The sequence below is a fragment of the Strix uralensis genome, chromosome 11 (genome assembly GCF_047716275.1).
Source record: "Strix uralensis isolate ZFMK-TIS-50842 chromosome 11, bStrUra1, whole genome shotgun sequence".
Taxonomy (NCBI): domain Eukaryota; kingdom Metazoa; phylum Chordata; class Aves; order Strigiformes; family Strigidae; genus Strix; species Strix uralensis.
Genome location: NC_133982.1, coordinates 10,359,133 through 10,373,045, shown reverse-complemented (window position 1 = coordinate 10,373,045; position 13,913 = coordinate 10,359,133). Strand labels below are relative to the sequence as shown.

General features: G+C 40.2%; 1 protein-coding gene across 6 annotated transcripts in view; it reads right to left on the bottom strand.

Moving 5' to 3' along the window:
* Positions 1-905: 905 nt before the first annotated feature.
* Positions 906-13,913, bottom strand: part of CTDSPL2 (CTD small phosphatase like 2) — a 46,409-nt gene continuing 33,401 nt past the window's right edge. For all 6 annotated transcript variants that reach the window (XM_074880560.1, XM_074880564.1, XM_074880562.1 and 3 more), the window contains exons 9-13: positions 10,598-10,660; positions 10,424-10,503; positions 8,045-8,171; positions 7,102-7,197; positions 906-6,577 (exon numbers count right to left, since the gene is read on the bottom strand). In XM_074880560.1, coding sequence (XP_074736661.1) covers positions 6,512-6,577; positions 7,102-7,197; positions 8,045-8,171; positions 10,424-10,503; positions 10,598-10,660 — 432 coding nt within the window. In that variant the 3' untranslated portion in view covers positions 906-6,511. The remainder of the gene's footprint in view (positions 6,578-7,101; positions 7,198-8,044; positions 8,172-10,423; positions 10,504-10,597; positions 10,661-13,913) is intronic.

The following is a 13,913-nucleotide window of genomic DNA, read 5'->3' as shown; positions in this document are numbered from 1 at the left end:
CGCCTCACGCGAGTAATTTGATGGGATGATTATATGGGTGAGTGGGAGAGAGGAGAAAAGAGAGTTGAAGTCTGATGCCTGAATGTTGCAATGAGGTGTCTCCTAATCCCCTAAATAATAAGATAAGCTTATAGTAAAGGTAGGTTCTGCTAGTCATTCCTAGCTTTCAGGTTTCAGACATGGTTGCAGCAGAGCAACCAGCGATAGTCTAGCAGCCAGAATACACAATTTATCCCCAGGATGCTGTTCAGGGTGTGATTTTTGAGCTCAGATCCCTGAGGGGTCGTGGCCTTGTGACCACCAGAGTATAGGCGAGGCCTTTACTAACAACTTGAAACGCAGCAGCTGACCTTAACCAAAGGGAGCAGAAGTGTAAAGATCACCTACAGGAGTCGTGTCCACAAACACAGCACTCGCTCCTCAGGCTGCAGACAGACTCAGGTTTAAAACAGGGAAGCATTATTCCTATTGTATGGATGAGGAAACTGAGGCACAACCAACCCTCAGCACAGCTCTGAGTCAGAGGAACTACTGCCTTCTAGGAAACCAAACAGCTCATCTTGGAGATGTCTAAAGGTTTCTGCTTAGGAGGAGATACGAATAAAAATGAGATAGATTGGGCCTTGTGGTCATTTTACAAAAGGTACCCACTGGAATATGTATCACGTATCAGACTCAAAGCAAGACCATCTTAAAAGAATCTGCTGTAACAATTTTAGTACCTAAACCGCATCTATTTTTGTTCTTGTTCAGCCTCCAGTATCCTTAGCTTTCAAAACACATAAACCACTTATTTTCCTTCCGTTTTAAAGGCTGAAAACTGACATGAGAAATGTCTTGCTTTACAGAAAACGGTCTTCAATGAAGGATATCAGCTAAAAATCATAGAAACAGTAGCCAGAGCATAAATATTTAATATAAATCTTTATGATTCTATATACTAGAAATGATTGCAGAAGAAACACAAATCTGTAGAACATGAGTTCTCTTCCAATTGTATTTTACAAGATTCAGCCTATCAGTACAACGACATTTTTCCAAGTATCAAAAAAATAAAGCAAAACAGTATTACATTACACAGTCAAGACAACCAAAATAGTGATGTGCTTCACAAAATCTATACAGGTTAACCCTTAGCAGACCATCCTTGCTTGCTTCCAAACAAAAACGTTTGCTGCCAATGTTTTGGTTGAGTTTTTTTAAAATTTTTTATATTTTTTTTACAAAATTATGACTACTACCTAAGAAAATGATGCACCTATGCTACTTCTTATCAGCCATTTATCAACTTATTTAGGATTTGATTTATGTATCAAGAACCTAAGAAGCAAATCTGAAATGAGGTGGGTTTGGTGTAAGTGAATCTCGGAGAGCAGTCCTTCAGCGCCTTCAAGATACACAGCGACACTGTTCTCCAGCTGAACGAGTTTAATGCGACAATTATTTTTTCCAGAAAAACTGCCTTCCTGTGAACCTCCGCTTGGCTTCTGCTCCCCAGCAGCTTTAACTGACTGAAGGCCTGGAGCCCTCGTTACCACAATCTCAAATCTTCCTCTGCCTTTATTCTCCCATGGTCAGTTTTTGGCGGGGTCAGCTCCTGGCACAGGCTGGCACGAGGAAGCGGGCAACACCCGTGACCCAGGGAGGGCAGGAAAGGCAGGAGAGAGACTCCGAGCCTTGGCCCAGCCCAGGCCGCTGGGGAGCGCCGCTGCAACCCCCGCTCTTGTCACTTCACGTTCCAACTTTACACTGTTCACAGAATGGATTTTCAAGTCCTTTTTAACCACAATCCTCAAAACAATATTTTTGCCTGCAAATACTGATGGAACACCTCCCTGAAAGAGGCCTTTGCCTTCTAAAAACGAAGACATTTGCCTCGCTCCCGGGAGGCCAGGACCATGAACAATTAGCTGCGTGCGGCGGTCCGACGCTCACCGCGCTGCCTGTGTGCCCGTGGTTGCTTTATTTCTTCTTGTATCAGTCTCTGATAATGAGTTTAAAGAAGTTTAATGGCATGAAACGTGGAATTGGCGTGGCTGCAGACCAAAGGTACCATCTGGTGCCTTTGCCACGGGGATCCGCAGGGGTCCTTTCACCAGAAGAACGCTGCCTGTCTGACGGAACGCTCTGCTCGGAGTGGAAGACATTATTTTAATAGAAGTGATTAGTTTCTTTTGGCACCTGCTGGGACAAACTTGTCCAACTGAGCTGATGTCATACCAGTAGGTATTGTCAGTTTTAAAAATTTTTTAAATTGACAATAGGTTGTGGAAGTTTACAGTCTGGCCTTGACTCCTCGAGTTCTCTGAAGTTCTGAGCTGCCTGTACCAGATTCCTTTCGGCCACGCAAGCAGTGGTTTGACATTGACCTTTCAGCTTTGCGAAGATGCTCTCCGCGGCCTTCAGGTGGAACGTGCCGGGAGCGCAGCACAGCGCGGGCATGAAGAAGGCACCGTTCACTGCTCCAACTCCCCACACCTGGGCATACTCAGCGCTACTCAGCCCTTGCTCCACAGCAAGAGGAACAACGGCAGGGGCCACACGGCTGGTTCGGTAGCCACAATTCCCTGCGATACAGCATCTTACCGCAGGCATGGGCTCACCTCAGCCCTCGTATCAATTGTAAAGTTACGAATCTCATCATCTACTTGAATATACAAACGATACGTGGTTGATTCAGGTTAGTTTAGACCAGAATAAAGGGTATGATTTGCAAGGCCATGCTATAAGGAAGCCAGAACCAGGAGGAAAATAAAGGAATATGGGTATTTACTCAGTAGAGTCACAGTACTTTTGTGTTTCTGGGCCGCTTTCCTTGCCGACACGCAAGCTCTACTGTTAAAGGCCGTTTCACTGTTCTTCTGAGATTTCCACCCACTCCACCTTCTCCTCATCCGCTCCCTCCTGGTCCCTCTCCCGCTCGGGGCTCGATGCTTCTCCAGCTGCACCAGTCCAACCACCAGTACGACTGCCCTCCAACTGGGACGCGGGCAAGACGTGATGTGCTGGGGAGGGGGCATAATGTGCTACGAAAAGGGACACTTGCTTCCCACAGCCAGTTCTCCTTCAGCGCAGCACTTGCAGACCTGATGATTTGTGATAATTGAGGTGCTTTGTTTAAAGCAGATGTGTCTCCTCAGCATGCCCTTGGGTGATACCACTCTTGTTTTGGGAGATTTTTAATCAGGTCTTGAAACATTCAGGCTTTCTGATATATTTCAAAAGTAATGAAAAAATGTTTTCCTACACATTGGGAAGGTGAGATGAGTCAAAGGTGGAAAGGAAGCCAATAATACCAAGGTGAATGCTATCCTAGCTACACAGCAACTTAAGGGGGAAAAAAAAAATAATTGAACATGTATTGCCAAAATAAGTATGAAAGACATTATTTTGCTGCCAGAACCAAGAACGCTCAAACCTAGAACAGAATACACATGGACATGTAAAATTAACACACAATTACCACGATCAAGCAAAAGACCACAAATGAAATCATTAAGAACTTTGAAAATAGGATGTTGTGTTTTCTAAAAATACATCAAATTGGAATAAATGATACAGCTACAAGATTAACTGCTTCAGTTGTGCAATTCTACATTCCAGACTCGAGTAACGCGCGTAGCTGAGACTCCCCCGGTTATCAGTGTCAGTTTTGGTGTGCACAGTTTGATCCAGACTCGTGTCAGAGAAACAGGTAAGTCTCACCCCTCAAGACTAATAAAACAAAAATAAAACAAAACCTGATGGATTATAACTCTGCTTCATGCAAAGACCATTTATGCCAGAAGCGTTTGACACTTTTAGGAGCTTACATTTTGAAGAAGGTAGACTCATTCTGCAAAGAAAGTTCAGAATGATAAATACCAGACTTGCAGCACATTAAAATATTAATATTTAATATGTTTACTAAGCAGTCTCTGTTATTTTTGTTGTGCATCTATGTAGAACTAAATCCCTCAATTTACATTTTGATTTCCCTCACTGATCTGATCATCACAACACAGATACAGCTGTAAAGTGCAATGTATGCTTTGGTTTCCTTAACTAAAGAAAGCACTTTCAGAATGGTTTTAGCCAAAGATAGGACCCAGGTGTTTAAGGACATTATTTGAACAGATGATCATCTCTTTCTACAGTCAGAGAAAAGCAATGAACTACTTAACAAAAATCAGTTCATTCTGGTAGGCTAGTGAATTTTAAAGCAGTTCTATTTTGTCAATTACTTGGAGAAATTTGGAAGAATTCCACATTAAACAAGGATTCACCGTTAAACCAATTAATCTCAGATTTAGATTTACATTTTAAAGAACAACTAAAAAATAGTTGGCAAACCATGTAGCAATTCAAATACAAGCTGACCATTTTCAAAATCTATAAATATTTCCAGAACCATCTTATCGACATAAAAACAGGAAGGAAGGGGGATGGTTACAGGGTTCACACGTCTGCGCAAAAGCATATATAAAGGTAATGTTATGTACATTTTATTTCAATAAAGACATAAGACAAACAGCGTAAAGATGCCCAGATGCCCTAAAGATAAATACATTTAAAAGATTCTCATTAAAATGAATCTGTAGTATTTCTTTCCTGCAAGCAAAATACCTTTCTTTAAATACAAAAAAAATCAGTATTCTGAATTGCAAATGTTTTCACTTTTTTGCAGAAAATCTGCCATGATGATTTTTTTTTTAATGAATAAGGATTTTCCACAAAACAGGCTTGCTCTACATGCTAATTTTTTTAAACAGTTCAGTGACACAATGTGCTAGCTACATACACAACAGATAATATAGTAAGAAAACACTCAACCTGATGAAAAGTTAAAATCTTCATTAATACACTGGAAAAAGTTGACATAACTCATGCCTTTTAAAATCAAAAATACAAAAATTAAATGTTTTCCTAAAAAGATTTTCCTTATTTTAAGGACTCATTTGAAAATGAAGCTGCATGTAATTTGTACAATAAAATTGTACAAGTAAACAGGTAATATACATAAAAAATTAATTGACATACTTCTCAATTATCAGTTGTCCACCTTTAATTTCCAATACTGTACTTTCTTAACAAGCATACAAAATATCAAACTTCTCTTTAGAAAAAGTGCCGTTCTGTGACATCTTTTACACAAAAACAGTCTGAGCCTATGGCGTGGTAATGCAGTCGAGAGGCAAAGCATCCTAACTTTTACAAATTATACCTTCCATAAAAAGCCTCCTGAAAAGGAGATTACACACCATTATAAAAATATCCACCTCTTGGAGTAGCTGCATTAGAGAACCAAGGCTGAGAGACTATTTCCATATAGCATAGAAAACCACTATGATAGCAGGCTGACTGCGTCGGTGGCGCGGGAGTGTCTGTACCACAGGATTCTGCATAGTTACTGCCAGGTACCTGCGCTGTCACACCGGGTGTAAAACTGATTGTAACGACGAGTGTCACAGGGGTACCATCAGCCCATGCACAACATCTTAAAATACTGAGCCACTGTGCAGAATACTTCAATCTTGGAGGAAACAGAAGGCAGCAGTAATTGAATTGCATCAAACCTAAGAGGTGACCAGACTAGTTCTCCTTTCAAGATCTGCATGCACAGCATAGTCTGAGGTATTCCTTGTCCATCAGTTGGTTGTGCCACTGCAAGATATCATCTGTCCAGAGTACATGCCATCACAATGGTTTAAAATATTCTGAATATTAGTAATTCTTATATTCTTCTTATCTAGCCAGTCTCTTGATTTTTGAAAAGATTTCAACTACAGTAGAATATTACAGAAAGAAAATATAAATGCAGGGTTTTTCTTTCTAAATGAAACTTACATGGACTAAAACTAGAGAATATTTTTAAACAAATATACAGTATGCAGGCAGACGAAGCAGGAAAACGGCCATCCAACTGTTTAATAAAAAACTAAGAAAATTTGGCTATTTCCAGAAAAAACTATGAAGCGCCTCAACTAAAAGGAATGCATAATGAAATTCTAATCTAATACAGGTCAAAAATGTAAAAAGGTTATAAACCTTAACAGGAAAAATAAAACAACTTTTACTGGCCATTCCTGTTGAAATGAGAATCTTAAAAGTAACAGAAAAGTGGCTACAAACCCACTTAGAGCACCAAACAGAGAGAAAATAAGAGTCCATTTTCGATCTCTGTTATTTCATAAAATCCTGTGTTTCTACAGGTCAAACTGCTGGTGGCAGAAACAGAATTCTTTATAAACTGCAGATGTCCTGTACATAAAAAAATTTCATTGGAGTTGCACTAGTTCTAAAGACTTTTCTGTTCTAGCCTACCTACTGTGTTGTACTGTATTGTACTGAATGTATTCAATCTCAGATATAGAAAGTCTCTTTCTGTAACCCTTGATTATTGTTGGGCACCAAAGATAAGAAAAGCAAGACGGGGTACAAAAATGCAAAATTTCAACAGTAATGGCAATGTTTTGTTTTAGTCCAAAAGGGTCCTGCATTTTCTCCCCCTTCAGTAATTAGACAAAAGGCTTTAATCTGGGGGTAGCAAGTCATGCAAGCGAAATCTGTCTCTGATGTGAGGTCGGACATCTTCGTTCTGTAGAAGGGGAAAAAAAAAGGTGCAGGTTTTAGGAGAACGAACACATCTGTTAAATCAGATTTTAACGGGGTCAGTTTTCTAACATCGGTATTTTAATGTAGCCAAATATAAGCAATTACAAGAGACTTAAAGAAATAACTACATAACACTAGCAACAATTTAGGAGTAATTTATTTGCGTTTTAAGAATAAAGGCACACATCATGGCCAACAAGAGGCATTATTTAATCTAAATGCCTACAGATTCTCCATTTCATTATGATTGATGTTACAATTCCCCATTTCTTGACTAAAAGCTCAGTTAGAAATAACGCCAGTCTCTCTTCTGCTCTGTAAATACGTCCTTGTGCATGCTCTGAAATACTGCCCGGAATATCCTTTCCAACAAGAGACATACGTGACTTCGCGCAGTCTAAATCTCAGTGACTCAATTCAATCTTAAAATATGTGAAACTACTTAAAAGAGTTAACTAACATTTTTGGGCAGGGGGTGGGGAAGAGCCAAATAAAGGAAACACTTACCAGCTCTACAAGTTTCTCCAGAAATGGAATCAATTTTAGGAGTTCGTTGTCATTTTTATCCATGAACCAGCTTTCTATAGGAATTCCATTTGAAAGCTAAAGTTAAAAAAAAAAAATAATCAACACATGATTTATACTTAATTTATCTAAAAATATGACTTGTGAAATAGCATTTTTGGGGAAAACGTTTCCAAGCGAGAGTTTAATAATAGGCATTCTTCCTCTAAAATTTGTATTAAAATTCACTTCCAAAATATCTCCTTCCTTTGCATACATTGCTACAGAAATTTCCACATCAAAGCTGAAATAGAACTAGCTCTAAAAGTTCTGCTGAGCTGAAAAGCCTTGGTATTTTGAGAAAATTTTATGTTAAAACACACATGGATACTAACAGTGCACCGGCAAATGAGGCTAAGTCGAACAGGTTTGGGGTTTTTTGCTTCTTTCATGTAGGTGAGACGCTCAAGCTGAGACTCTGCACGTCTTTATCCATAGAGCAGGTACACACCGTACTTTGGAGAGAATCTAAATTGCAGCCTGTAACTTTGTAACATTTAAGCATAAGCAATTTTCACAGCTGTGCGTCATTCCAACCAGCAATTTGCTCTTTATCATTTCACTGGCATTAAAAAACTAAATCCACAATAGAGGCCAAGCAACAGACTGGGCGGGACTGGTGGTTTAGACAGGCTGATGAGAAATAAAACTGACTGGTTATATGGTCTGTTCACAAGAGGAGTCATTTAGTTTGCACTTGCTCGGCTCTTCATAAAAAGAAGAGAAAAGCAAGCAAGCCGGAGGGATTTCTTACAGCTTCATTTGTAGACTTAAACACAAGCTTAAGCTCAAAAATAAGAAGTTAAATCAAAATGTAGAGTTTCACTGTCTTCCTTCACAAATCTTTCTGCTGCATCTGGGAGTTGGCTGACAGCAGCACCCTTACCTGATAAGCAAAGGCTTGCGGTGAATTGTCAATTATGATCGTTTTTGAAAGATCTCTACCAAGAATGTTTAAATCCTTTATGTAATTTCCTTGTACACAAACACAATGCTCACGGAAGAGTCGATGCCTGTGATTAAAGTAAAATACTAATTAATAAAACAAATTACATCTACATTGCACATGGAAAAAGAAAAGTTAACTCTGCCAAATGTTATCAGTTTTTTTTCTCTTCTAATCTACTTTGCTCCTTTTAAAGAATTGTTCCTGTTTTTTCCATTCTCTTTTGAGCCTTTTACTGGTAAATTTACTAGTTAAGGTAATTTTACATCAACCCAGTTCTGCAGGCGGTTGTTTGTATCTAAGCAGAAAAGCTCAACTCAGATGTAACAAATATTTGTCAACAGGGTCTTGCTTCCTAACCATTTTTGCGGATGGATTGACAAAGGGACCCAAAATACTGGAATGCTTTTGCAAGGCCCCAAGATCAGAGATTAGTTCTGCACAGGAGTCAATTTATTGGGTTTGTTCCCTTTATTTTGTTCCAACTGTTACAGCATGCGGCCACCCTGTGTCCCTGCGTGCTAGAACACAAAGTAGCAGAAGAAATGTTTTCTTTTTTGTTACCTCTGTTGGCAATTAACCTATTTCAGTTATTAGGGTTTGAAAAAAGCCTCGAGGCCAAAACATTCCATCAACTTCTTCCTTTCCAATTACTCTACTCCCTTTTAATTTACTACAGATAGACTAAAAGGACTCAGATTAAAAAAATACCAGGAATAAACCTCACATTTCATGGAATATAATGTAAATATAATTTAAAAAATAAACTGTAAACTAGACGGATTTTGCGTTTTACACAGTCGTATTACAGTGCAGTTTCTTCAAGGCTGCTGCTGTTTTTCAATGAAGTTTTTAGAGGCTGTACATCGCGTGCTTCATTTCATAAAGGGGCTGAGTTCCGAATGTTGCTATGGAGGAAAATAAGCCGGTGCCTTGGCCGCGAATGAATTTATATATAGATTCTGAGTCACACGTGTGGAGTGCCTGACAAGTCTACCTTTAGGCTAATGCCAAAACTAATCATGCCTTGATGTCAGCTTTCCATTGGCACATGAATCACAACTAAATTCATGCATCACATGAATCTTTCTGCAAATTCTTAGAATACTGTTTGGCTGTACATTTTATTACCTTTTTCCTGTTCCTAACGCAGTTAAAATTGCAGTCCTGAATCATACGTATTAAGTTCTGTGAGAAAGATTTTTAATGTTACGGACACACACTCAGACTCATTTTCTGTAAGTGCAAAGACCCTGTTCCTACGCCCGTCTGGGATGTATTTAAAAGTCTCATTTTGTCTGCCCGTGCAAAATGCAGCGGCATGTAAGTTTACCAGGACCAAGCTGGGATTCTGTTGTGCGTGCCGCATAAAAACAAGCAGTAAGATGACTGTTCCTGGATGAAAACTAGCAAAGAGTTTATCTTTACACTCTTAAGGAAAATGAGTTCCAGTGTGCCTAAACAACCAAGGGATGCAACCACTGTCTCTGTCCAAATGGTAATTTTATTATGCGTGTAAAGAAAATAAAGTTTTCACTGAAGAGTATCACAAGAAAATGATGCAGAGAAGCGCTTGGCCGTGATGGCCCACATACAGGATTTACACAGTTCGCGCAGTTGTTCGCTCCCCTTGCTTGGGACGCCCTATGGAGGGTGAGTCCCTGAGCAGACCTGCTTTGGCTTCAACTTCCTCACGTAACAGTTCACCTTCCAGATGAGAACAACGGGACGAGTCTCATCCAGCAGTTTCTTTATGCCTTAGGGAACTGTTCTTGGGAAATGCCAATCACCTCCCAACAAAGCTCAGTATTGAGAAATGAAAAGCAACTCTAACACAAAACCCAGAAAACAAATTATTTTGTGATTGAATAAGAAATAAAACCATGCTGATTGTAAAGATCACGATACAATTCATTATTTATAAATAACACATCAAGTTTGAATAGTTAAAAAGTAATTTAATACTCAGCATTTTCTTTATTCATAATGTGTTTTCCAAAGCTGCTCAAGCACATTTTTGATACCCAGGAGGTCATTTTTGGTGAGCGAGCCCAACTCGCTACGGAGAAGGAATGGGCCTGGTTTTTGGCCACAGAGGGCAGTGTGAAGCTGCCTGGGTCTATCTTATCACCAAGGCAGTAATTCAATCACTTCATTTCATTCTTCTCTCACTCTTAGATCAGACAAACCCACAGAGAATCAGTTTAGTGGGACACATTGCAATAACGAACATGTCATCATCGCTTTCTTCATCACATACATTAGGAAATGCTACTTAGTTTGCTTACAACAGATACATTCACAATTTTTTATATTTACCTGACCAGTTGCTTTTTAGGGTCTAGTATGTTCAATAACTTGTCTGCATACACCTTCTTAGAAGCAGTAAAAAGAATGATCTATGGATTAAAGGGGAGAAAGGAATTATTTTAGATATAAGTATGCGAATATAATTAAAAATTAAATTCAAAGGTAATGTCTAATAGTTTTTACCTCATAAATCTGAGACATACGTTCCAGGAATTCTCGGAAGAATGGCCTTAACCGGACATAAACCTGAAGCAGAGATGGACTTTATTAAAGATTCAGGATATTTCAGCTATCACCTGCACTTCTGAGTATCAGTTTGTAAAGATTAGGTCAACATGAGCATTATCAAGAGAGTAAACAGCAAATATTAATTTCCTACAGACACTAAATAACATTTGGGTTCTCTGTGACTGTAAATTCGGGCAAACCGTTCCCTCGGGAGCTTTGCTCTGCATCTGCACAGCACAGCCCGCATCCTCCCTGGTCGTAACCCAGAGTTGAAGGGAAGGTGAGTTTTGCTTTGCAAGTGCCAAAAGGATTATTCTGTTTGTGTCATTCTTCCTGAGTAAATATTTACTTTATTGCGACCTAAATATTTCTATTCAAAACTAAGAAGTCAGCCACAGAAAGGATATTAATGTTTTCACTGCACACGAGGTAACAGTTGCTAATAATGGCAGGTAAAGAGGATGATATTTGGTTCTAAGGTTTCTTCAGGAGCTTGATTTCACATGAACAAGCTTATTCTCTGCTACGGAAGAAACACAGATGTCACTCCCAAAACTGTCTCTTCTACAAACCCTCCCAGCAACCAAAGCAGTAAGCTAAGGTATCTGTCGATATTCCAATGGCCACAAATATAAACAAAAGCACTTTCTATATGATTTATTATTCCTTTAAAATCTGGACTGAATTATATTGGTCACAATGGCCCGTTAAAAGAATTTTAAAAATCGTTCAGTAAGATCGGAGAACAGTTATGGCTGCCTGGGTTCCTCACGTGTGCACACTCCTGGTTTATTTTTTAATTTATTTTTTTTTAGTCTGTAGATAATTGCAACGTCTTTGTAATGTGTCCTAATTTAGATTGCTGCCACACAGTTATAAGTGGGCATCTATCTTAATATCAATCTTTCTCTAAGAAGTTCACATGTGAATGCAAACAAGAAATCCAGGGAAAATAATTTCTTTTTAGACTATGTATCTCTAATTACCGCTTACACACAGACAGATATAATTTAACAATCGCATCGATGGTGGATTCACTGGGCTGTTTTCACTGGTTTGTGACACTGGCACCACGTCAGGCAACCACACCACTACACCCAGCTATGATGAGCTGACCCAGAACTCCAGATGACCAAAGCAGAACAAAAAGCTTCCATCACTGATGAGTAGATCAAACGTGAAAGATCATTTTTGAAAATACAGGTAAAAGTCTAATAATAATTTTCACCATTTTTAATGGCTGAAAGTTTGTCAACAGAGATACACGGTATCACCTATGAAAAGCTCCCCTCAACGTTTTTTGGTGGGGTTTTTTTGTTTGTTGGGGTATTTTTTCCCTAAATGATCATCACATCCTGTTATTTCAATGGCAACAAAATCCAAACGTGCAAAATCAGAATTGTCATTCAATGTATTCCTTGTGCAAAATACACAGGACTTTACCTCTTTGAAGGTGGAACAGGAAGGAAACAATATTCCTTTCCTGCATTAAAGAACCCCCCCAGAGGACACGTGTTGCACCTCTGAACCTCCCGTAATGCGGGTCAGTGGCGCCGCAGCGTGCCTCCACCGCGCTGCGTCCGCCAGCACCGCACAAGAGGCCGGCGAGTCCACCTGCCCCCGTGAAGCTGCACTTACCCGCTGCGCTTCCAAGACAAGCGCTCTCCAGCACGGCAAGACCCCCCCGGTGGCCCCGCCACGTCCACGGCCCCCGCCTGAGCCTGGGGCATGCGGACCCAGTGCCAGGCTGCCCTGAGAGCTGCTCCTCTCGCCCGCAGAGCCTCCAGAGCCTGCCGCGAGGCCAGGGGCAGGTGTGGCCAGCCCCAGCTCAGCCCGCAGGGGACACGCACGAGGCACTGTGCCGGGTCTTGCACGGGCCCGGCAGCAGGAGGGACTTTCCAGGTAAACAAGCCTGACCCATTTCCAACTGGACCATGTCTTAAGTGACTGCAAAGACCATCTCGTAACCGGACGGAACTGCTGGCAGCGTAGCTGATGGCTCTCCGAGGGGCAGAACCGCAATTCTACAGCTCCTACTGAACTAAAATTAAGTCTTCCCAACCCAAGACCAGATTTCTTTGTGGATGCTGCTCAAGATACACTAAAGCTTCCTGGCTTTCAGATCCAATGCTCGATGGCTCTTCTCTTATTTCTGAGAGACAGACAGAGTGGAGTTCATGAGGAGGGAGAGCTGGAATTCACAAGCGTTGTTTGCCTCATTCCACGGCAGTGACAAAGTAAAGCATCTAAGTCGGTGCTGGCGACAGCGAGATGGAATACGTGTAACACTATATTCAATAACCTACAACTGACCTATGGAGTTCCAGAACGTCTTTCAAGGATCACAAAGATCAAAGAGAGTTATTCGGTGATAGATCAGTAAAGATGCATTTCAACTGAACAACTGAGTGAAAACATCTGCCTTTTGCCTATGGCCTGCTACTGCACGGAAGGTGCCCTCTGAGGGGAGCAGAGGGCCAGATGATCTCACGTCTGGGACTGGAAGCCAGCAACAGAACAAAACCTCTTTACCAAGAAAAAAAAAGATAAACTTCTTCGTAAGATAAGCCGCTTATCTTATTATGTAAAGTAATACAAGTACAAAGTCTAAAGTCTACAGTTGAAGAGCTGAACATTTAATTTTGATTTCTAGTCAGATGTAAGATAGCACTTAACAGATATGGTATTTAAGAAAACTTCAGCTTTGCAAAGACTCTATTTTTACTGAGTCCAAAACTTTTTAGAGATTTTTTTCAACCAAGAAAACACAAATTCATTGTCTCAAAAGCCTGAAGTAAGTAAGCCCAACTGTACCCATTTCACAGATTTTTTTTATTTTTTATTTTTAAACAGAGATCAGTGAGTGTGACTCATCCAAAGGTTTAAAAAAACCTGCACGTCAGTGCTGGAATTGCATGGTAATTTTTACGTTTGCAGAACACTGCTCTATGCTCTGACATTAAATAGTTCTTCTCTTCTGCATAACTCTGGGTAAGTTGTGGGAGATAACATAGGAGCAAACAAGCCCTTATTTTTAGAAACCTTTCTTTAAAAAACAAACAGTCAGTTACAATCACTGAAACAAGCAACAACAGAGCTGAGTTCCTGGACATGAAACTTGTGCTTGGCTCCCAGGCAAAGGGACTTCAGCTGTATTTTATAACAGACCTTCCAGAACCCAAGTCAAGCCGATTCTTGCTGCTGTAGTATCCTACAATGGCCAGTTCTGGAGCATCTTTTTGAGAAAGTGCCTGGTTTATCATCACATGAT